General features: G+C 40.9%; 1 protein-coding gene across 1 annotated transcript in view; it reads left to right on the forward strand.

Annotated features, from left to right (window-relative positions):
- Window positions 1–25394, forward strand: part of LOC126278992 (protein sly1 homolog) — a 170881-nt gene that overhangs the window by 51105 nt on the left and 94382 nt on the right. The window contains exon 7 of the mRNA XM_049979306.1: window positions 3791–4018. Within this exon, the coding sequence (XP_049835263.1) occupies window positions 3791–4018 (228 nt within the window). The remainder of the gene's footprint in view (window positions 1–3790; window positions 4019–25394) is intronic.

Here is a 25394-nt window from a genome sequence, read left to right on the forward strand (position 1 = left end):
GTAAGAGCCTACAGAATATCAGACCAGCTGTGTGGCTGGATTGAAGAGTTTTTAGCAAACAGAAAACAGCATGTTGTTATCAATGGAGAGACATCTACAGATGTTAAGGTAACCTCTGGCGTGCCACAGGGGAGTGTTATGGGACCATTGCTTTTCACATTATATATAAATGACCTAGTAGATAGTGTCGGAAGTTCCGTGCAGCTTTTCACAGATGATGCTGTAGTATACAGAGAAGATGCAGCAATAGAAAATTGTAGCGAAATGCAGGAAGATCTGCAGTGGATAGGCACTTGGTGCAGGGAGTGGCAACTGACCCTTAACATAGATGAATGTAATGTATTGCGAATACATAGAAAGAAGGATCCTTTATTGTATGATTATATGATAGCGGAACAAACACTGGTAGCAGTTACTTCTGTAAAATATCTGGGAGTATGCGTGCGGAACGATTTGAAGTGGAATGATCACATAAAATTAATTGTTGGTAAGACAGGTACCAGGTTGAGATTCATTGGGAGAGTCCTTAGAAAATGTAGTCCATCAACAAAGGAGGTGGCTTACAAAACACTCGTTCGACCTATACTTGAGTATTGCTCATCAGTGTAGGATCCATACCAGATCGGGTTGACACAGGAGATAGAGAAGATCCAAAGAAGAGCGGCGCATTTCATCACAGGGTTATTTGGTAACCGTGATAGCGTTTCGGAAATGTTTAACAAACTCAAGTGGCAGACTCTGCAAGAGAGGCACTCTGCATCGCGGTGTAGCTTGTTCGCCAGGTTTCGAGAGGGTGCGTTTCAGGATGAGGTATGGAATATATTGCTTCCCCCTACTTATACCTTCCGAGGAGGTCACAAATGTAAAATTAGAGAGATTAGAGCGCGCACGGAGGCTTTCAGACAGTCGTTCTTCCCGCGAACCATACGAGACTGGAACAGGAAAGGGAGGTAATGACAGTGGCACGTAAAGTGCCCTCCGCCACACACTGTTGGGTGGCTTTCAGAGTATAGATGTAGATGTAGACTGGTAGGGCATATTCTGAGGCATCAAGGGATCACCAATTTAGTATTGGAGGGCAGCGTGGAGGGTAAAAATCGAAAAGAGAGACCTAGAGATGAATACAATAAACAGATTCAGAAGGATGTAGGTTGCAGTAGGTACTAGGAGATGAAGAAGCTTGCACAGGATAGAGTAGCATGGAGAGCTGCATCAAACCAGTCTCTGGATTGTGAAGACCACAACAACAACAAGAAAGACAGATGTGAGATGGAATGGCAATAGGAATTATTCAGGTGCTGTACTCAAATGCAGTATAGTGATTACAGTACAAACAGTTTCCATTGTTTAGGAAGCTGCAGATATGAGTATACCTCTTCTTACCATATTAATTGCTTGTGACTGTTTTCTATTATTTGTGCTAGCCAAAATGATGGTAATTAGAAAAACTGACACATTAATATATGGGTGGCATTGTGGAAAGAAAAAAGAAAAGAAAAAAAGGAAGAAAAATCTTGAAGTTACATAATACCTTGGGAAAATGAGGAAGAGGTCCAAGATTTATTTGTTTCCCACTGTTTTCGTTCACATTTGTGTTTCAAAAAACATAATGTCAGTGAATAATGGTAAAAGAATTGAGTTGTTTTGATTGCTACTTCTGTTGTGAGTCATGATCATATGAAAGTGATCTTGTCAAATTTGCATCTGTGCAACAACAAATACTGTGTCTTGCAAACATTCAAATTATGTAAACTATCAGAATATTCCTATACTTCGACAATATGAATTCAGTCTTCTTCTTCTTCTTCTTTTTTTTCCGCGCCATAAGCTCACCCAACTGTCAAAGATATGTAGGAATTTTGAGATCCATGTATAACTGGCTGGGGAAATTTATTTCAAAGGTATACTATTTCCAATAGGAGCATGCCTAATAAAGCACTGTGATGTTCAAACCAACCTTTGTGTTGATTACAGCTTTACTTTTTTACTAAACTGGAATGAAAATACATGAGATGAGTGATGCTACTAATAAATATGAATTATTATGGGTAGAAAGCAGAAGAACCAGTATTCGTGCTTCTCCAGAATAGGTTCCTCAAGAATTATTGCTGAGTGGCTTTACCGTGTATGTGGACCAGTATTACAATGCACCTGCAGTTGGTGATTACATGTGGCATCAAAAGACAACAGCTGTTGGCACCTTTCTGGTGAACACCAAGGAGCTCGCAAGAAATATTGTGAAACTAGAAACTGAGAATGAGCAAAATAATTTCATCCAAACAAAATCACCAGTTGTGGTAGAGATGTACTAATGCTGTCAATGTGTCACACACCTTCCATAGCTGATATTCTTTTGCAATTGCCAGCAAGGGCTGTTACCAAAACCAAGCCAAAAACTTTTTTAGTTTACTTTATTTTGTGAAAGTTGTTGACTGATCAGGTCAGATGATTACATGCTATCCATTTACAACAAAGAATGGTAGCTGATTTTTTAAAAATTTTTGTCATCGTTACCAAAAATGTTGTCACCTAGTTTCAGGAATTCAGCTTCAAAGTGAATAGATTTGCATTGAAAGACAACAAAAAGTTACAAAAAATAGTAATCCTGGCACATTGCAAGCCAAACTGTTTCGAATGCAAGTACAAACATAAATTGAAAAATAATCATTATAATTTATACATTATTATAATCATAATTATAATTATTATTAATATAATTGTCATCATCATCATTTGCAGCTGCAACTAAATTTTCAGGCACTGATTGAGGTATGTTTCAGTTGCAGACACTTCTTTTTATCACCTAGCGTTTCAGGAACAAACAGTTGTTAATATTATGATATGAACATCTCAGATGAAATTTTTATGTACAGATAATGAATTCTGTAGTGATTGCCTCATAAATCAAGTAATGTATGTCAACTACATAAAAGACAAACTCACAAAATTAGTCAGTCCTTGAAAATGAACTTGTAACTATAAAATACGTTGGACTTCAGTAGAAAAATTAAATGTTGTAACTGAAAATGGTGACCTTGAAGTGGGACTCTGGGACAATAAATTTTGCTTTATTGAGGTTTTGGAATTTATAGTGTAGTGTAGTTTTCAAACTGCAATTATGTCCAGAAAAATAACAAAATTATAGTTACAATTATCTTCAGTATATTTTAAATCTAGATCTGAATTGGAACCATAGAAGTTGCCTTCTGAGGCAGAATACTAAAAACATTTTATCAGACTTTTCAGAATTTCATTTGAATCCAAATTCTCTATTAAAATCATCGAAACATGAATGAAACACAATTGACAACTCACAGTAAAGGGAAGGCATCCACTTCAAGTTGAAGCAAGTGAAAATGGGCGAACGACATTTTCCTCCCTAAGGTCCCCTACATCTACATCTATACTCCGCAAGCCACCTAATGGTGTGTGACAGAGGGTACCTTGAGTACCTCTATTGGTTCTCCCTTCTATTCCAGTCTTGTATTGTTCGTGGAACAATGGAACTGTTATTAAGATAATAGGGGCATGCAATAAATGTAACTGTTTCTCCCTTGCATTTCATAGGCTGAAGTCCACCATAGGCAATATTTTGTTGTGCAAAACCCAAGCATGTATCTGGTGCCATAAGCAGTGCTGGAGTCAGAGTTCAAATATTTTGAGCAATTGCAAAATATAAGCATTTGCTCTTGTTATGATGTGAAACATATTTATGAGGTTATTTTTTCTGGTGTTTCTATGATTTTCAGAGCTCCTCTGTAGTAAAATAGTAATAAATATTTGGCTTTAGTTTTCAGAGACCACTCCTAATAGTATTAGATAGAAATGTGGATATGGCAACACCCTTACATCACACTTGGACATACCAGGCGTTGGCGCATGATGTTCTGGATCTTGCACTTAATCGAGTTGTAGTGGAGGAGAATGTTGGTCGTTCACCTGCTGGAGGGGCAAAAGTAAAAACTCGGGCCTGCGATTTGGACAACCGTGACAAGTTCTGGGCTACACACAAGGGCAGGTAAACTTAGTTCCTTCTAAAGGACAAAACACATCTGCAAAAAATATAAAAACTTGAGTTACTAACAAAGTTTCTATTTTTTTATTTGTTCTTGAAGTTTTTTTACTAATTTATTTGACATATATGTGACAAAACATTGAATATATGAAGTATGATCATTGAGATTGTAGGTGAAGTGATCATTGATAAATATGTTACTCTGCTGTAGACAGCATGTTTCATTTGGATTTTTAACTTCACTATACTTCTTCGTGATCAGTTAGCCCAAGGAGAAGCATCATCATGCCAGAATGTATTGTGCAGCATTTAGCCACTTGCCACGTTTGTATCATATCTTCTGAATAAAAGTTGGAAAAGTATCCCCATCTTCCTCTGAGGTTCTCAACCCTCACACTGATTGGCAGCAGCTCACCATGCTTTTCTGTCTTCGGCCTTTCTCTTGAGTAGCTGATATCCCTCATGATCTGCGTCCCAGATCACGTAAGAAACAGATTGCCCGATCGCTTGGTCTAGCAGGCAACCCTTGTCAGGGAACGGCCACCAGGCAGCGAAAGCGTCACACCCTTACTTGTGGCACCAACCACTAGATAGCACTCTGTTCTGTGAAATATGTGGCAACATCGAACGCGTGCTGCTTTCCACTGTTTGGCGTCTGTCAAGTACAGCTGTTTCTGGCATACTGGTGGTAGTGGATCGAGTCGTCGTGCCGAGTGCCTGCAAGTATATCAACTGTGAAAGGAGTAGATGGACAAATCCCGAACTAAAAATGTTCAGATTTCCCGTCAAAGATAAAGAAAGTTTATGGAAGTGGATTTTAAATCCAGTTCAATCAATGAATTAGTTATGAGCAAGAATTAATAAAGAGCCTAAACATTCAATCTTATCTAAATTTTGTCGATCTTATGTTCTGATATAATGTGGCAGCCCTTCCTTTGTTATTTTTGAAGATATCGTTGTTAAGTGCGTACATGAAATTATATTTTTATAATAGAGGGAAACATTCCATGTGGGAAAAATATATCTAAAAACAATGATGATGTGACTTACCAAACGAAAGCGCTGGCAGGTCGATAGACACACAAACATACACACAAAATTCAAGCTTTCGAAACCAACGGTTGTTTCATCAGGAAAGAGGGAATGAGAGGGAAAGACGAAAGGATGTGGATTTTAAGGGAGAGGGTAAGGAGTGATTCCAATCCCGGGAGTGGAAAGACTTACCTTAGGGGGAGAAAAGGACAGGTATACACCCTCGCACGTGCTCGTGCTCACACACACACACACACACACACACACACACACACACACACACACACACACACACACACGTATATGACATATATAAAGGCAAAGAGTTTGGGCAGAGATGTCTGTCGAGGCAGAAGTACAGAGGCAAAGATGTTGTTAAATGACAGGTGAGGTATGAGCGGCAGCAACTTGAAAGTAGCGGAGGTTGAGGCCTGGTGGGTAACGGGAAGAGAGGATACATTGAAGGGCAAGTTTCCATCTCCGGAGTTCTGATAGGTTGGTGTTGGTGGGAAGTATCCAGATAACCCGGATGGTAACACTGTGCCAAGATGTGCTGGCCGTGCATCAAGGCATGTTTAGCCACAGGGTGATCCTCATTACCAACAAATACTGTCTGCCTGTGCCCATTCATGTGAATGGACAGTTTGTTGCTGGTCATTCCCACATAGAAAGCTTCACAGTGTAGGCAGGTCAGTTGGTAAATCACATGGGTGCTTTCACATGTGGCTCTGCCTTTGATCGTGTACACCTTCCGGGTTACAGGACTGGAGTAGGTGGTGGTGGGAGGGTGCATGGAACAGGTTTTACACCGGGGGCAGTTACAAGGGTAGGAGCCAGAGGGTAGGGAAGGTGGTTTGGGGATTTCATAGGGATGAACTAAGAGGTTACGAAGGTTAGGTGGACGGCGGAAAGACACTCTTGGTGGAGTGGGGAGGATTTCATGAAGGATGGATCTCATTTCAGGGTAGGATTTGAGGAAGTCGTATCCTTGCTGGAGAGCCACATTCACAGTCTGATCCAGTCCCAGAAAGTATCCTGTCACAAGTGGGGCACTTTGTGGTTCTTCTGTGGGAGGTTCTGGGTTTGAGGGAATGTGGAAGTGGCTCTGGTTATTTGCTTCTGTACCAGGTCAGGAGGGTTGTTGCGGGATGCGAAAGCTGTTTTCAGGTTGTTGGTGTAATGGTTCAGGGATTCCGGACTGGAGCAGATTCGTTTGCCACGAAGTCCTAGGCTGTAGGGAAGGGACCGTTTGATGTGGAATGGGTGGCAGCTGTCATAATGGAGGTACTGTTGCTTGTTGGTGGGTTTGATGTGGACGGACATGTGAAGCTGGCCATTGGACAGATGGAGGTGAATGTCAAGGAAAGTGGCACGGGATTTGGAGTAGGACCGGGTAAATCTGATGGAACCAAAGGAGCTGAGGTTGGAGAGGAAGTTGTGGAGTTGTTCTTCACTGTGAGTCCAGATCATGAAGATGTCATCAATAAATCTGTACCAAACTTTGGGTTGGCAGGCCTGGGTAACGAAGAAGGCTTCCTCTAAGCGACCCATGAATAGGTTGGCGTACGAGATGGCCATCCTGGTACCCATGGCCGTTCCCTTTAATTGTTGGTATGTCTGGCCTTCAAAAGTGAAGAAGTTGTGGGTCAGGATGAAGCTGGCTAAGGTAATGAGGAAAGAGGTTTTAGGTAGGGTGGCAGGTGATCAACGTGAAAGGAAGTGCTCCATGGCAGCGAGGCCCTGGACGTGTGGAATATTTGTGTATAAGGAAGTGGCATCAATGGTTACAAGGCTGTTTTCCGGGGCTAACAGATTGGGTAAGGATTCCAGGTGTTCGAGAAAGTGGTTGGTGTCTTTGATGAAGGATGGGAGACTGCATGTAATAGGTTGAAGGTGTCGATCTATGTAGGCAGAGATACGTTCTGTGTGGGCTTGGTAACCAGCTACAATGGGGCAGCCGGGATGATTCGGTTTGTGAACTTTAGGAAGAAGGTAGAAGGTAGGGGTGCGGGGTGTCGATGGGGTTGGAGGTTGATGGAGTTAAGTGAAAGGTTTTGTAGGGGGTCTAAGGTTCTGAGGATTCCTTGAAGCTCCGCCTGGACATCAGGAATGGGATTACCTTGGCAAACTTTGTATGTGGAGTTGTCTGAAAGCTGACACACTCCCTCAGCCACATACTCCCAACGATCAAGTACCACGGTCGTGGAACCCTTGGCCGCCGGAAGAATAACGATGGATCGGTCAGCCTTCAGATCACGGATAGCCTGGGCTTCAGCAGTGGTGATGTTGGGAGTAGGATTAAGGTTTTTTAAGAAGGATTGAGAGACAAGGCTGGAAGTCAGAAATTCCTGGAAGCTTTGGAGAGGGTGATTTTGAGGAAGAGGATGTGGGTCCCGCTGTGATGGAGGACGGAACTGTTCCAGGCAGGGTTCAATTTGGATAGTGTCTTGGGGAGTCCGGAGATGGGAACTTGCTCTTCAGTATATCCTCTATTCTCGTTATCCGCCAGACCTCAACCTCCGCTAATTTCAAGTTGCTGCCACTCATACCTCACCTGTCTTTCAACAATGTATTTGCCTCTATACTTCTGCCTCGACTGACATCTCTCCCCAACCTCTTTGCCTTTACAAATGTCTGCTTGTGTCAGTGTATGTGCGGATGGATATGGGTGTGTGTGCGATTGTATACCTGTCCTTTTTTCCCCATAAGGTAAGTCTTTCCGCTCCCGGGATTGGAATGACTCCTTACCCTCTTCCTTAAAACCCACATCCTTTCGTCTTTCCCTCTCATTCCCTCTTTCCTGATGAAGCAACCGTTGGTTTCGAAAGCTTGAATTTTGTGTGTATGTTTGTGTTTGTTTGTGTGTCTATCGACCTGCCAGCACTTTCGTTTGGTAAGTCACATCAGCTTTGTTTTTATATACATGAAACTATATTCATTTACAACTGACAGTAATCAAATGCAAAATGTGGTTATACTTAAGAACGCTTACAGAAATACTTGGAAAGGAAGGAAAATCTGTTTCTTAAACTTATTTACAGTCTCAGTGTGAAAAATATGTTGTCGTTATAACTCGCCAAATCCCTATACATATTCTATGCAAAATTAATAATTCTGTCAGTAATGTCAGGACGCGAAACCCACTGCTGATGTCAGTAAATTAACTGATTACATTTCAAAGATGTTGAGAAGATTTTAAAAGCTTTCTACTGTAAACCTGCACGTGGAGATCTTTTACCGTCATAATCCGTATCAGAAGAGCTGTATAACAAAGAGGAAATAGACGGCATGGATGGCGAGTGTAAAACCTATGCGACTGCAATACAGTCTGCATTTCAACAGTAACTCGCGAGAAATGTTTGCTTGTTACTTTTCATCTATTTCTTTTCGCATATGATTGTGAGAAGTATCCCTACAGTAAAAATAAACTTGGTTTGAGGAATTACAGGAGCTAATCTACAGTCTTCGATTGAAAATTCGGGAAAAGCCACAGCTGATCATGAGCTACAGTCAGCTGTGTGACAAATGCACGCAGTGCTCTAACCAAACACAAATCAGCCTAATTCATGTCACCGAAGATACAGTGTTGCCAATTCCGTGACATGGACAGCTTAGTTAGCTTTGTAGCGTTGCCTGCGACATCTGTTGACTGACGGGAAAACTATTTTTACGGTTGCCTGTTCCGCTGTAAGGGCGGTCAGCCTGTTTCTTACGTGATCTGGGTCTGCGTGATGTATTTTAGCCTGTCTGCCTTGTGTGCTCTTCTCCTTTGTTGAATCTTCGATGATACTTTTAACGAAACATCAGGATTTGGCAGATGGCCGACCCACATGTCCCTTTAGTGTTGAATAAGCTTCCAAACACATGGCTTTCTTCCTCCACTCTGTGGATGACGATGATTTTGGTTTTTGGAGCACTCAGTGATGTTGTTATCAGCCCCTGTACAAATTCCCAATCTTTTCACTGTCCAGTCTAGCCATTTTCCTGGATGATGATGAAATGATGACAACACAAACACGCAGTCACCTGGCAGAGAAAATCCCTGACCCAGCCTGGAATCGAACCTGGGACCCCATGATCCAGAAGAAGCAATGCTAACCACTAGACCACGAACTGTGGACCCATTCTGTGGAGCACCTCTTCATTTGATACCTTGTCTACTCAGGCAGTCTTAAGCATTCTGCAATAGCATCACACCTTGAAGGCCATTAATTTGTGTTTTTTTGCTTCTTTGAGTGTCAGTGTTTTGCTTCCATACATCAGCACACATGTGACACGTGTCTTTATGATGAAATCTTTTCTGAGATATTTGTCTATGCAGATAGATGTGGAAATATTTCTTCTCATGTTAAAAGCATTCTTTGCCTGGCAGATTTGGCTTGCAATACCATTTGATCTTCCACCTTGTGTAATTTTACTCCCTAAGTAGGCAAAGGATTCGATTGTCTCTAGTCGTTCATTGTTAGGCAAACATTGAGCAGTGCTGTTTTGTCTGCTCAGCACAAAGATTTTTGTTTTAGGTTTGTTAATTCTTGTGTTATGGGAAGTGTTGAGGGTGGTTCCTATCTGTGCTAGCGTCACTTCTGATTGTTCTGCATTTTGACTTAACACTTCAGTATTATCAGCAAATCTCATTATGTCTATTTTTTGTCATGGACTTTAATTCCTCCTGTGGTTCATAATTTCTCTTTGCGTCCACTGTTGCCATCTGGAAGCAGGAGAGAGTGAGCAGCCCTGTTGTATACTATGCTTAATAGTAGCTGCTTGATATTCTCCACATCTTACTATAGCCACCTCTTCTCAATACAATCTATGCTACTCTTCTGCCCTTACATTTTACACAATTCTCTTTCAACATTTTGAATAACTGTCACCATTGTGACTGTCAGATGCTTTTTCTAAGTCAACAAAGGCAATACACGTGTCCTGAGTCTTCTGTAGTCTTTTCTCAAGAACTGAGTTAAGCCACGTACTGCCTCTTCTGTGCTCAAACCACTTCTAAAGCCAAATTGGTCTTCTCTGATCATTCCCTCTGCCCATCGTATCATCCATATAATGTGAAATAATTCTTGTTTTGCACTAAGCCAGATTGATTAAAATCTACATCTGCATCAGTCACCACATGATGCATGGAAGATGGACTTTGTACCACTCCTAGTCACTTCCTTTCCTGTTCCACTGAGAAATGGAACAATGGAAAAGCTATTGTCTGTATGCCTCTGCAAGAGCCCTAGTTTCTCATCTTCGTAGTCTGTAAGCAAAATGTGCATTGATGACAGTAGAATCATTCTGTAGTCTGCCACAAATGCTAGTTCTCTAACATTCCTCAGTAGTGATTCATGAAAAGATCATTGTCTTTCTTTCAGGGATCCCCATTTGAGTTCAAGAAGCACCTCTATAATAATGGCATCTTGATCAGACCTACTCGTAACAGATCTAGCAGTACATCTCTGAATTGCTTCAATGTCTTTCTTTAGTTTGATGTGGTGGGGACCAATCCATGTTCAAGAATTGATTGTACTAGTGTTCTGTTGTGTGGTCTCTGTGTAGATAAATTACACTTTCCTAATAGTGTCCAAATAAGTCAAAGTCTATCATTCATCTTCCTTATCATCGACTTTATGTGCTCATTCTATTTCATGTTGCTTTGCAGTGTTATGCTTAGATATCTAATTGACATAACTATGTCAACCAGAACACCACTCATATTGTGTTCAAACATTACAGGTTTGTTTTTCCTATTTGTGTTCATGAACTTACATTTTTCTACATGGAGAGCAAGCTGTCATTCATCGCACAAAATAGAAATTATGTCAAAAAACATCCTGTATACTCCTACAGTCGTTCAGTGACAGCATTTTACCATGCACTACAGTGTCTTCAGCTACCAGTTGCAGACTGGTGCTCACCCTGTCCGCCAGATGTTTTATGTATATAGAGAACAAGAGCAGTCCTTTCGCACCTCCTGACAGTATCCTTGTCTGCAATGAACACTTGCTGTCCTGGGCAACATATGAAAATTTTGAGCCACTTACATGTCTCAGAATTTATTCCATATGCTCTTACTCATGTTAAAAGTCTGCAGTGAGTCACTGTATCAAATGCTTTCAAGAAATCTAGGAATATGGACTCTGCTTGTTGCCCATTATCCATGGTTTGTAGGATATCGTGCAAGAAAAGAGCAGGCTGAGCTTCACATGAGCAGTACTTTCTAAATTTGTACAGATTTTTGAAAAGAAGCTTTCCTGTCTCAAGGAAATTTATTATACCAAACTTAGGACATGTTCAAGAATTTTGGAGCAAACTGATGTTACAGATATTGGCCTTCAGTTGTGCAGGTCCATTCTTTTACCTTTCTTATTTATAGGAGTCACCTGCACTTCTTTCCAGTCACTTGACACTTTGTACTGAGTGATACATTCACAATAAGTGCAAGCTAAGTAAGGGGCCAGTGCCAGAGATACTCTCTGTAAAACAAGATTGGGATTCCATGTGTACCTGGCTTCTTACTTGTTTTCATCTCTTTAGATTGCTTCTCAGTGCCTAGAATGTTTGTGTCTATGTCCTTCATACAGAAGTCTGTGTGAAGCCAAATGATGGTGTGTCTGTATGTTCCTTTTGGATAAATGTTTTTTTACATGGAAATGTATAACGTCCACTTCTCCTTTGCCATGCCAGATTGGTTGCCGAGTGGGTAAATAGAAGCTACTGATATGCTTAGTGTCTTTAAATAGGACCAGAATTTCCTCTTGCTCTTGGTGAGATTTGTTGCTAAGGTTTGACGGATGTAAGTTATTATGTGCTTCCTTCATTGAACTTCTAATAGATACGTGAATTTCTCCTAACTTTTATATTTCAACATTTCCGCATTCTTTTTTAAATCAAGAATGCAAAAATTTCTGTTTCCTCATCATTTTTCAGATTTTGTTATTAAACTTTGGTGGGTGTTTTGCATCCTTAATATGCTTACTCGGCACATATTCTCCAGAGGTCAGTTTATAATCCGTTTGGACTTCGCCCATAATTCCTATATGTCCATCATATTGGAACTAAATAATGCTCATTCATTGTCTAAGTAGGATGTTAACAAGTGCTTGTTTGCTCTTTTCAGTATTAAAAAAATGTCATCCAGCCTTTGTGGATTTATGAACTAATCATTAAGTCCTAAAGAGAATGTTGACTACCAGGCATGTAACATATTGTAAGGGGCAATAGACAGCAGCAGATCCCCACTGGTTCCGCCACAGGAAAGCAATTACAATAAAGTTTCCCACTCCTCCTATAGCAGGAGACCAATAATATCAGTGGTTTTAAAATTGGGATGTATTGTTATGCTCAGTAGAGGAGTCATTATGAAATTTAATGCACACAAAAGGAGGTTACTGTAATGTGGCCGAAACATCAGTTTTATTCAGTGGCAGTTATTTCTGATCATGGAAGCTTGTGTAGTTGTAGTCTGCTATACTGCAGATAGAGTGGACATCTGCAGTGCCATGTACAAAGCACTAAGGGATTCTGTTGAAGTATAGGTAGTGGAGATAATGTCAGTAAAGTAAAATTACTGTGATATAAAATGCACAAGCTTCTTGCCAAATGGGCTTCTTGATATATCTGTTTTTTAGTTTGTCAGGGGGAAGATAGCATAATCCAGGGGAAAACAATTTTTATTTATTTGGTTATTATATTAAAAGCTGAACTAATTGCAATATGCTGGTGACATTAAAACTGCCTTGAATGTAAACTAAAGACTGATCAAGTCTTTTGAATATTTTTAATTTTATGTTAATCAACATGATAGATACTTATCCATATTTGTTTATTTTCAAGGAAATTCATTGTTCTATTCATTTTTAACAGAATAAATTGAAAAGAGTTTACTCTTTTTACTCCATTCCCACCTGAATGAAGCGAGTAATGAATTTATGTTCTTCCTCATTTCCCCAGTTGGATTATTTGAGTGCTTTGGGAGTTTTCCACCAAGTATCAGTTTTTGTTCTGCATTTTGAGCTGTGGATCTCGTGAATGACATTAGCACTTGTGACATTAATATTATTTTGTTATCATCTTAATATTCTTTACATGCACTTGCATAGGTCTCATTCAATAACAAAGGTAGGTAGCATGCAAAAAACAACAGATTGCAATAACAAATGCTCTCTTTGCTGTTTGCATAGAGGTGAAAACTGAAACGGTGGTCGCTCAAATTCCTTTTGATTCACTACCAACAAGCAGTTGGGCATGAGCCAGCACCTGCAAATGTAAATAAAACAGAATACAGTGCTGCTCTTAACCATCACTTATCATTTATATAACTTAAAATAGTTGTTTGATAATGTTTGATTTAAAGAGAGAGAAAATGTAGATGTGGTAAAAAGGGGACCAGTGTCAGATACTGTGGTAAACTAAAGGGTATATCCAACACAAATAGTCATGATGCATTGTGGAATTGCTTTTGATTGCAGTGTGAATTCCATGCCAGTAAACATGATGTCATGTACTTGCACCTTCATTCTGTTGAACTCCCAGAGCAAACCATGAAACAAATGGAGGATTTGGGGACAGAATACAGATGGGATAAATATCTGGCACTCTTTTTTTCCACTGCCCCTGAAATTCAGACAGTGCTGCAGGGAAAAGAATGTTCTGAGTGTGGGGCTTATTCCTTTCAGTAGGTACTCCAGCCACCCATGCTTCACTTGATGACAAGACCTTGAGATTGTGCAGTTCCTCACATTTTTGTTTAATAGCTATGGGAGGACTCTAGTAGGAGCCTAATGAAAATGTTAAACTCTTAGCATGCTTGGATGCAGCAATGGCTAAGAACTGTTTATGAGGTGTTGGTAGGGACATGAAAATCTTGTTAGGTGGTAACTCGCTGAGCAACATAAAATCAATGTTTAACAAAATAAAGTAAAATCTGTTATTTTATGGTTATGTACCACAAAATCAATGGTTTTTGTTGAAATGTTGGGGAAAATAGCATTTTCCCCTGTTCTGTGGTAAGAAAATATTGTAAATTTGAGGATGTCAGTTAACAGCTGTTTAACACATTCGCTCCAGCACTGACAGTTACGTTTCTCACTGTGAGGTTGTGCACGTACTTGTGCCTTGCTTAATCTGACAGCACTGCTTGTCCTCCTCCTTGCTGTGGGACAAAGCTTGTACTCAAAAGCCTTAGGCTACTATTTTAATATAGGGTGTCCATAATTAAAATTCCAGTTTTAGAATGCTGTAGAAATAAAACTGCTGCTCAGGGTGACGTCAAATTTGAACAACATATTATTAACACAGAAGGGAATATCATGGGGGAAAAAAATACAAATTTACCAATATATGGCACTGTAAGCATCATTATGTAAATGGGTACAGCAACAAATGACAGATCATTCACAATATGACAGCTGTGGATCGAGTTGCACATTATACCATCTGTATTGTTCAATGTGTATGACTGCACAAGTTGAGCAGTCAACAATTGTGCACTGTTAATTAGTTAAGCCCATACACCATAGGAAGGTCATACCACATTGAATAGGAAAAATCAATTTGTAGTTGTCATGAGCCCAAAAACTGCCCAAAAAGCAAAATGACTTTTGTTTTCAATTGTACACTAGTACAATTCTCAAGGCTGTCAATTCAACTAAGTACCTGGGTGTTAAAATTACGAACAACTTCAGTTGGAAAGACCACATAGATAATATTGTGGGAAAGGCGAGCCAAAGGTTGCGTTTAATTGGCAGGACACTTAGAAGATGCAGCAAGTCCACTAAAGAGACAGCTTACACTACACTCGTTCGTCCTCTGTTAGAATATTGCTGCACGGTGTGGGATCCTTACCAGGTGGGATTGATGAAGGCCATCAAAAGGGTGCAAAAAATGGCAGCTCGTTTTGTATTATCACGTAATATGGGAGAGAGTGTGGCAGATATGATACACGAATTGGGATGGAAGTCATTACAGCAAAGACGTTTTTCGTCACGATGAGATCTTTTTACGAAATTTCAGTCACCAACATTACTCTTCCGAATGCGAAAATATTTTGCTGAGCCCAACCTACATAGGTAGGAATGATCATCAAAGTAAAATACAAGAAATCAGAGCTCGAACAGAAAAGTTTAGGTGTTCGTTTTTCCCGCGCGCTGTTAGGGAGTGGAATGGTAGAGAGATAGTATGATTGTGGTTCGATGAACCCTCTGCCAAGCACTTAAGTGTGAATTGCAGAGTAGTCATGTAGATGTAGATGTGCTGAGGCCAAAAACTGCACAAAAAATCAAAATGACACCGTTTTCTAATTGTCGTGAGACTGGCACAAGACATGTTCAGTATGCTGTCTACAGTTTTGTGCCACAAGTTGAAATCGAGAAACAGAACATTCCACAACAAATTACAGTTTCTTGGGGATCATGTTCTGAATATGTTGCACAATGAGTGCCTTCAGTTCAGCAACTTTCATAATTGGAACACTGAACTCAACATATTTCGGATAACCCCTCATACATAAGTCACATTGATTAAGATAAGGTGATCTGGACAGCCAGGCTGTAGGGAAATGATGGCTGATAATTCTAGCACTTCCAAAATGTCTCAGCAGCAGCTGCTTCACTGGTTGTGTGCAGTGTGTAGAGGAGCACCATCTTTCATAAAAATGATCCTACCCCCACAACCACACTGTTGAATGCTTGGAATGATGTTGATGCGTGAAAGACTATGATAGGATTTGCCAGTGACAGCACAGGTAAAACAAGTTGGGTCTGTTTCAAGAGATTGAGAAGGTCCAAAGAAGATTTGTGACTGGTACATTTAGACATTGCGAGAGCATTACAAATCTCATAGAAAGCTTGAAGACAACGCGCGAAACAGAAGGGGCTGCTCACTAAATTCCGAAATCCGATCTTCACTGAGGATGTAGAGCATACATTATTACCACGAACTTTGAAATTGCGCAATGATCACCATTCAAAGATCAGGGAAATAAGAGCTCATACTGAGGCATTCAGACAGTCGTTTTTCCCTCGCGCGATCTGCCAGTGGAACAGGGGGGGGGGGGGGGGGGGGATATAACTTTGGCACGAATTGCAATCATGTACAACGATTGGGCAATTCCCCATGCACTGCATGTTTGCACACCATTGCTCGACCCCTCTTGACAGATGTTAGATCAACTACTTTCTTCCCTCTGCCACATTCACTTCAAAAGAATCTTGCTTTTGAATCCTGTAATCATTTTCTCCAGACCTTATAGACATGGCACCAGTGCCTTTCTTCATAGTATGCCCAGAATTTCTGCAGTGCTGCTGGCACACATTCCCATTCGTGTAAAAGAGCTTTAGCAGGAATGCACAATCCTTCAAGCAGACAGTCACATTTTGGATCTCGGACCCAAACGGCAAAACAGCCACAAGCTGCTTGTCTGTTTGTGTGCATATTCTGACACTCTCAGCACTGTTTTTACGTATTTATGTATTTATTTACTTGTTTATTTTTGTTTCCCCTAAGTTAATAATATGCTGTTCAAAGTTGACATCATTCTGGTGAGTGGTTCTCTTCCTACAATGTTTCAAAACTTGATCATTACTTATGGACACCCTGTATATTGATCTTTTATTTTGAATATTGTGTAAGTCTATACAAAAAGAAGATATTACATAAAACAAAAAATTTACACTATATTAATCACATATAATATGACATCTTGTTTGTTTTTAACAAAAAAAGGACTTAAACCACCTCCAATATAAGATCTGTACTTAATTGGGCGAGTGTTTGTTGATAATCAGTACAAAATTTGCAGAGATATTGTTAGTGAATAGACATTGTGACAGAATGTCAAAACAAAGATTATTTAGCATTTTGGCAGTTCCTTGTGGAAGTATTTTCATATCAGTTCATGCTGAACCATCAAGTGCCTTTCTTAGAGCATCAGTCTCTTCTTCAATAATCGATTCACAGTTACAACTTCCTGTTGAAAACTATACAAAACACATCCCACTTTTTTATACTGATCTTATGTTTTTCCAGTACATGAAGGTGGTCTGTATTAAAAATAATACATAATATTATGAAAAGGATAGACTGCTGTGCACCATATTGTGGAGATGTTGAGTCACCAAAGCACTGTGTGTGTGTGTGTGTGTGTGTGTGTGTGTTTGTCTACTTCAGACAAAGGCCTTTTGGCCAAAAGCTCACTTGTTTAGCTGTGTTTTTGTTGCACCTGTCTGTGACTCAATCTATCCTTTTCATAATATTAATGCACAGAAGTTCTGGTTGATAATAGAAAATTATTTTGGAATAAAGAGATGACTCATTGAAAGGCAGAAGTGCTGCATCATCGACAGACACACAAACAAAAGGTACAGTTCTTTGCTTTGCTAGCTTCCACAATGAAATCCTTTTCTTGAGCTTTTGGGAAAACATAGCGCTCATGCGCACCGGTGCCCCCACCCCCCACCCCCCACCCCCCCACAACACACACACACACACACACACACACACACACACACACACACACACACACACACACTGGTCTCCCTACATTGTACTCATTTGACTACCAGCTCTTTCCTGGCCCACAGTGAATGTACTGGAGTGAGGTGGGGATGCAGGTTGGGGTGTGGTGAGTGGTAGAGAGAGGCAGGAGGCAGGGAGGGGATTGGGGGGTGGGGGGGAGCGTCTAGTGGTTCACCTCAGCCCAGTACACTCACGGTGGGCCAGAAAAGAGCCGGCAGTTGAATGAGCCCAATGCAGGGAGACCGGTGTGTGTGTGTGTGTGTGTGTGTTCTATAGCTGCTTGAGAAAGGAATTCCGTTCCAAAAGCTAGCAAAGCAAAGCTCTGTACCTTTTTGTTTGTGTATCTGTCTATGTCGCAGCGCTTCTGCCTTTCGGTGAGTCATCTTTTCATTCCCTTTGATAATATTCCATCCTGGATTTCTCATTGTGTGATTTTAAGTAATAGATAACATGGACATGGAAATAAGGGAACATCTGATGAAACTGTAACTAGCAGCAGGAATACTCCTAGCATCCTCAGACAAGGATTTTGTTCATGTGTGAAATGAAGATGAATCGTTGGTGAATAAAGTGAACAAATCTACCATAGAGGAATATTCCGAGTCTGAGTCATTGTCAAAGGGAGATGATGAAGCTCAGGAATGGCAGCAAATGAGAATAAGAAGTCCAGTAGCAAATGAGCATTCAGAAGAAGAGGACTGGTTAATTGCATGCATTGATTTCAATGACCCTGTTTCTGTATAAAAATTGTTGCTACTCACCATATAACGGAGATGATGAGTCGCAGATAGGCACAACAAAAATATTCTCACAATTGTAGCTTTCACACACACACACACACACACACACACACACACACACACACACACAAAACTTGCACACACGACTGCAGTCTCAGGCAACTGGAATCACACTGCGAGCAGCAGCACCAGTGCATGATGGGAGTGGCAAGTGGTTGGGGGTAAGGAGGAGGTTGGGGAGGGGAGGAGGAGGGGGAGGGATAGTATGGTGGGGGTGGCAGACAGTGAAGTGATTGCAGGGAAAGTTCCCACCTGTGCATTTCGAAAAAGCTGGTGTTAGTGGGTAGGATTCATATGGCACAGGCTGTGAAGCAGTGATTGAAATTGTGCAAGTGGGAACTTTCCCTGCAATACATCCTACGTCCCTATAACACTCCTTGTCACTGTCCTCACTCATCCAGCCCACTCCCTGTTCCCATTCCAACACTACACAGCCGTCATTTCACCACCACACCCAGTCTTTTTATTTCTCTTCTTTTCTGCTACCTTCTCCTTCCTCCTCTTTCTCCAATTCGGTGTGGGTTTCTTGGTACACAATAGAATATTGGATTCCATTGAGGAAATTCATCCAGTTCTTCAAGAATGGCATTGTTAACAATTACGGTGGAAAACAAAAGATACACACTGATGAATATTCATGCTCTAATGAATGTTAAAAATAGAACTGACAAGGATGTTACAGTGCTGTGTGATATCAATGTTGATTCAGACCAGACCACTACATTTCAAAAATTAAAATCAAACTGACACAAAAAAAACCTCAAAAGTTAGATACTAACGGAATATATGACCTTAGTTATATTATTAATAATCAGATATATTATGAGAGATCAAGAATACCTTTAAGTGACAATCTAGAAGCCACTGTCAATCAAATATAAGCCTTGACTCAGAAGTAGCTCCTGTACGTTAACGCAAGAAACATGCTCGGTGGAATGAGGAATGCAATGTAGCAATTCAACTTAGATATAAGGCCTGGTTAAATGACCAACAAAAGAGAACTGAAAGCTCCAGGGAGGAATTAATAAATCCTAGATGATCAACCGCCAAAGAAATTTAAAGAGACAAAAGGCAGTTTCATAGGGACTCGCTAAAATCTATCGAGGATGCTTTCAATCGCCACAAGATGAGATTACTATCAGACATTCAAATAGTACCAGTCAAAATATACTCCACCTGCTCTTATGATGAAGGATGCAAATGGAAAGGTAGTGCATAACAATTATGACAATGCAATAATAGTGGCTAAATACTTCAGTTACTAAATAGCGCGGAATTTGACCCCTATCCAAGAAACAAAATGCATTTAGTGAAAGTTATACCACCACATCCAGATGAAGTACAAGCAATGATTAACTCACTTCGGAACTATAAAGCAGCAGGTGAGAACCAACTAGTGACAGAACTTTGGAAATATGCAAATGTACAAATTATTATTCTGAACTTACACAAACATCTTGCTAACATTTGGAATACTGAGAAGTTACCAGAGGAATGTTGCAATAATCCATCCACTACACCAAAAAGGAGATAGATTGGATCCAAATAATTAGAGGGGTATATTCCTGCTGGATGTTACTTATAAAATTTTTTCCAAGGTTCTGTTTTTCAGAATTCATGAACAGCTTGATGGTGAACTAGGCGAATATCAAGGAGGCTTTTGTCCAGGAGGAAGCTGTCCTGATCAAATTATTAGTCTCAAATGGATAATGAAACATCAAAGAGTCAGTGACAAGAAACTAGTGATCACATTTGTCGATTTTAAAAAAGCCTTCGATAGTATCCTTCGTGAATCTCTACTGTCGATTCTTAAAGAATTTGGTTTACATCAGAAACTTGTCAACCTCATTGCAGTCACCCTCCAAAATACTAAAGCTAGAACAAGGTTCAGAAATTAATTCTCTGAACCTTTTGAGAGTCATACTGGCCTTCAACAAGGTGGTGGATTGTCTCCATTATTGTTCAATTGTGTGCTGGAGAAAATCATGTGTGAATGGAACAAGATATGCCCACCATCTGTTAAGATTGGAAGAAAGATTCGACTTAACCTCCTTGCATTTGCAGATGATTTGGCACTGTTAGCAAAGAATGTTGAAGCAAAGGTTCAGATAGAACAACTAGAATGATTAGTGGCAAAGGTCAGATTGCAAATTGCATTTGAGAAAACAGAAATGATGCCCAGCTTTCCAGTTGACACATCCCATATCATACTCCACAATGATCAAAAAATTAAAGTAGTAAAAGAGTTTAAATATCTTGGAGAGATTATTACCTGGAATGTTAATGAAAGAGCATCAATAGATAGTAGAACATTAAAACTTCAGCGAGCGCAGAGAACAACGTGGCCAACCTACAAAAAATGATCTCTCTCAATAAATGCTAAATTTAGACATTACTCCTCTGTCGTTAAACTGGAAGCAACATATGCAAGCGAAACGCTATTCAGACTAAACAACTGACAAACTGCAAAAAGTTGATAGAAGTATACTCCAAACATTTATCTATAAGAAACGCCAAGTTAATGTGCAGTGGGAACTTTTGCCCAGTTCAGTAGTGTATAAAGAAAGTGAATCCATTATTGATACAATGTGGAAAAGGAGGATTGCATTTTTGGGCTACATATCTCGCCCACCAAATACTAGAACCCTGACGCAACTTTTTGACTACTCTGGAACAGTAAAACCAAAAACATCTGGTTTAAAGCAGTATAAAGTGAGCTGGATGAACTGAACATCACCACACACCAAATTCAACACAGAGAAGAGAAACTGCTTCTGAAGAACAAATACATATGGCTGACATTCAAACCATCAGAACAGAAGTAGTATGTCAAATCTGCAGAAGAACAAGCAGCCAGATCACAGCGAATGAAGAAGTTTTGGGAAACGAAGAAATTGCTGACTGCTAAGACCTAAACTTAATTATTGTAGACTCTGTTGTATTATGTTTGATTTTAGTGATCCAGTGTGGACATAAACTATGTAAATAAAAAAAATTGAATAAAATAAGAATATTGATGAGGGATGATAATTGGGCTTATTGCAAACAGTTATTCATAACATTGGAAAATCTGGGATGGAATAATGATAATAATATGAAAAGGATAGATTGCTACCCACCACACACAGGAAATGTTGAGCTGCAGATGGGCGCAACAGAAAGACTGTTAAACATGTGAGCTTTCAGGCAAAAGGCCTTCTAAAGCAGACAGAACATGCGCATTCATCCAAACACAATTCACACACACATGACCACTGTCTCTGGCCACAGAGGCTGTAATGTGGGTCACTGGGCATGATGGGAAGAGCAATGGATGCTGGGGGTAAGGAGGAGGCTGGGATGTGAAGGGAGAGGGATAGCACGGCAAGGGTATGGAACAGTAAAGTTCTGCTTGTGGAAGCATGCAGGGACGTGATGGGTTATGGGAACATGTATGCGATGTATTGCAGGGAGAGTTCTCACCTGTGCAGGTCAGAAAAACACATGTCGTAGGAAGGATTTCGATGACACAGGCAATGAAGTAGTCATTGAAATTAAGAATGTTGTATTGGCCAGCATGCGCAGCAACTGAGTGTTAAGGTTCTCTTGAATACAGTTTGTTGTAACCATTCATGTGGACAGACAGCTTGGTGGTTGTCATGCCCATATGGAACACAGCACATGGTTGCAGCTTAGCTTGTAGATCTCATGACTGCTTTCACAGATAGCCCTGCCTTTGATGGGATATGTGAAGCTTTTACTAGATTGGAGTAGGTGGTGGTGGGAGGATGTATTTGACAGATCTTGACTCTAGGTCTGTTACAGGCATATGAACCATGAGGCAAGAGGTTGGGAGCACGGATGGAGTATGAGAGGACAAAGACATTGTGTAGGTTCTGTGGGATGTGTGGAAATGATAGTGGTAGGATATTGCTTTCATTGCATGACAAGAAGTAGTTGAAACCTTGGTGGAGAATGTGATTCAGTTGCTCCTGTCTGGGTGGTAATGAGTCACAAGAGGAATGTTCCTTCATAACTGGATGGTGGGACTTTGGGGGATGCTGGGTGATGGGAGAGATAAGGCATGGGAGATCTGTTTCTGTACAAGATTGGGAGAGTAATTTCGGTCCGTGTAAGCCTTAGTGAGGTCCTTAGTGTATATGGAGAGGAACTGTTCATCACTGCAGATGCGATAGCTATAGGTGACCAGACTGTTTGGAAGTGACTTCTTGTTATTGAATGGATGGCAGCTGTTGAAGTGGAGGTATTGCTGGTGGTTTTGAGGTTTGATATGGACAGAGATTTTGACATAGCCATCTTTGAAGTGGAGGTCAACATTGAGTAAGGTGGCTTGTTGGATTGAGGGGGACAGGTGAAGTGAATGAGGGAGAGGTGTTGATATTCTGGAGGAATGTGTATAGTGTGCCCTCATAGTCAGTCCATATCATAAAGATGTCCTCTGTGAATTTGAACCAGATGAGGGATTTGGGATTCTGGGTGCTTAGGGAGGATTCTTCTAAATGGCACATCACTATGTTCACATAGTATGGTACCATGCATGTGCTCATTGCCATATCACAGATTTGTTTGTAGGTCGTATCTTCAATGGTGAAGTAATTATGGATGAGGATGTAGTTGGTAATTGTGACCAGGAAGGAGATTGTAGGTTTGGTATCCATTGGGCATTGGGAAAAGCAGTGTTCAGTAGCAGCTAGGCCATGGGTATTAGGGATGTTAGAGTAAAGGGAGATGGCATCAGTTGTGATGAGCACGGCACAGTGTGGTAAAGTAACAGGAAAAGTGGAGAGTAAGTGGAGGAAATGGTTCATGTTTTTATATGGGTGGGTAGGTTATGGATAATAGGCTGAAGATGTTGGTCTTTGAGAGCACAGATTCTCTCTGTGGAGGCACAGTTACCGCCCACAGTGGGGCATCTTAGTTGGTTGGATTTGTGGACTGTAGGAAGCTTGTAGAAGGTGGGAGTGCAGGGAGTGGTATGGGTGAGGAGAGAGGTAAACTCAGGGGTGATGTTCTGGAATGGTCGTAAAGATTTGAAGAAAGACTGGAGATCATGTTGGATTTCTGGAATGGCATCACTATTGCAGGGTTTGTTGGGGGACGAATGTGACAGCTGACGTAGTCCTTCCACCAGATAATCCCCATAGTTAAAAATCACAGTGGTGGAGCCTTTGTAGCTGGTAGGATTATAAGATCTGGATCAGTTTTTAGGTGGTGGATTGTGGTTCTTTCTGCAGATGTAAAGTTAGCTTCCCTGTTGAGGGATTTATGGCGAGGTAGGGTTTGAGAGTCAAGAAATTCTGGAATGTTAACAGGGGGTGATTTGGGGAGCAGTGGATATGGATCACAGTTGGATGGAGGAGTGAACTGATCAGGTGGAGTTCAACATTGGTTTTGAGTTGAGTCTGATTGGTAGGGTTGGTGGTGAAAAAGTATTTATACTGCAATTACTGGGAGAACGAGAGAAGGTCTCTAACAAGTCCAGCATCCTTGAATTTGGGAGTGGGCAAAAGGTAAGATCTTTAGAAAGGACTGATACTTCTGTAGGACTAGGGCTTTAGGAGGAAAGGTTCATGACTGTGTTTCTGGTCTGTTAGGTTCTGAATTTGTTGGGAGTGAGTGTCTGAGGGTGGGATAAATATAGTAGGTCTGTGAGGCAAGGTTTGTCAGCTATGAGGGGATGTGGGAGAGGTTTGGAGGCTGTTGTAGAAGTGGTAGACAGTGGTAGTCCAAGGTGGGAGGAGGAGGAGTAAGAGTTGGAGAGTTTTTCTGAGGTGGCGTTGTGCATGCTGCCTTAGTTGCTGGAGGGCAAGTGTTTCATTTTGAGAGTGAGACATGGTAATTTGGGATTGTAGAGAAGGAGAATTTTGTGAATGGAGAGAAGATATTGCAGAGAGATTTGGACCTGATTTACATGGTTTTGCAGACTAAGTTGTTGAGGGCTTAAGGACTGGTGGAATCTGAACAGATGGACGTCGTCGTGGAATGACAGGCTGTTGCTGGAGATGGGTAATTTTACGGTAATGACCAGGCAACAACATAGGAACAGTATGTGGGACTGAGTTCTGGCTGGAGTTAAGGACCTTTTCTCTGTTGGCACAAGTGGGAGAAGCAAAGATCCATGGTGGAGGATAAAAACATGTAAAAATACCTTTGAAGAAACTCACAAAAAACGTGAAATACTTAAAAATATATGGAAAAAATTGTAAGTATGGCAGAACATATGAAAGATGGGGGGGGGGGGGGGGGGGAGGGTGAAATTCACAAAGCAGCTCCAAAATCAAAAGGCGAAAATGAATGGAAACTGACCTGAAAACACAAGTGGTCAAAGGAAAAAGATGATAATGTTGGATGCAGGTCAGTGGGTGGATATGTATGAAGAAGAGGGACTGTGGACGTGATTGGGTTAAGAGAGGCTGGGATGTGTTTACTGGAATGAGAGAGGAGAAGGAGGGAACTCTTTCTGCAATATATCTTACATTCCTGTGACCCTGCTGGCCTCAACCTTCATTAGACCCCGTCCTTCACCCTTTTATCCCCTTCTGTGCTGCCACTTCAGCACTACACAGCTTCCTACTCCAACAATACACCCACAGTCTTTTTTCCCCTGCTCCACATCTCTTTTTTTCTACTCCCCCTTCCCAACTAGCTCCAGTCAACCTACCAACTGTACCTAGCTTTCCCACCTTGTCCCCACCAAACCTCTGTATGCTCCCACAAGCTGCACTTTACTGTCCCCCTCCACTACCCTGCTATCCCTCCCTCTTTCTGGCCCTAGCTTCCTCCTTATTCCCACCACCTAGACTGCTTCACAATCGTGTGCAGTTGCTTGTAGTCCGAACCCGGTTGCCAGAGATAGTGACTATGGCTTTGTGCTGTGCTGACATGAATGTGTATATGTCGTCTACTTTAGAAGAAGGCCTTGTGGCTGAAAGCTCACATGTTTAGCAGTTTTTTTTTTTTGTTTTACCTGTCTGCAACTCAACATCTCCTCTATATGGTGAGTTCCGTACTATTCTTTTCATAATATTGCCATTATTCCA

Source organism: Schistocerca gregaria, chromosome 6 (genome assembly GCF_023897955.1).
Source record: "Schistocerca gregaria isolate iqSchGreg1 chromosome 6, iqSchGreg1.2, whole genome shotgun sequence".
Taxonomy (NCBI): Eukaryota; Metazoa; Arthropoda; class Insecta; order Orthoptera; family Acrididae; genus Schistocerca; species Schistocerca gregaria.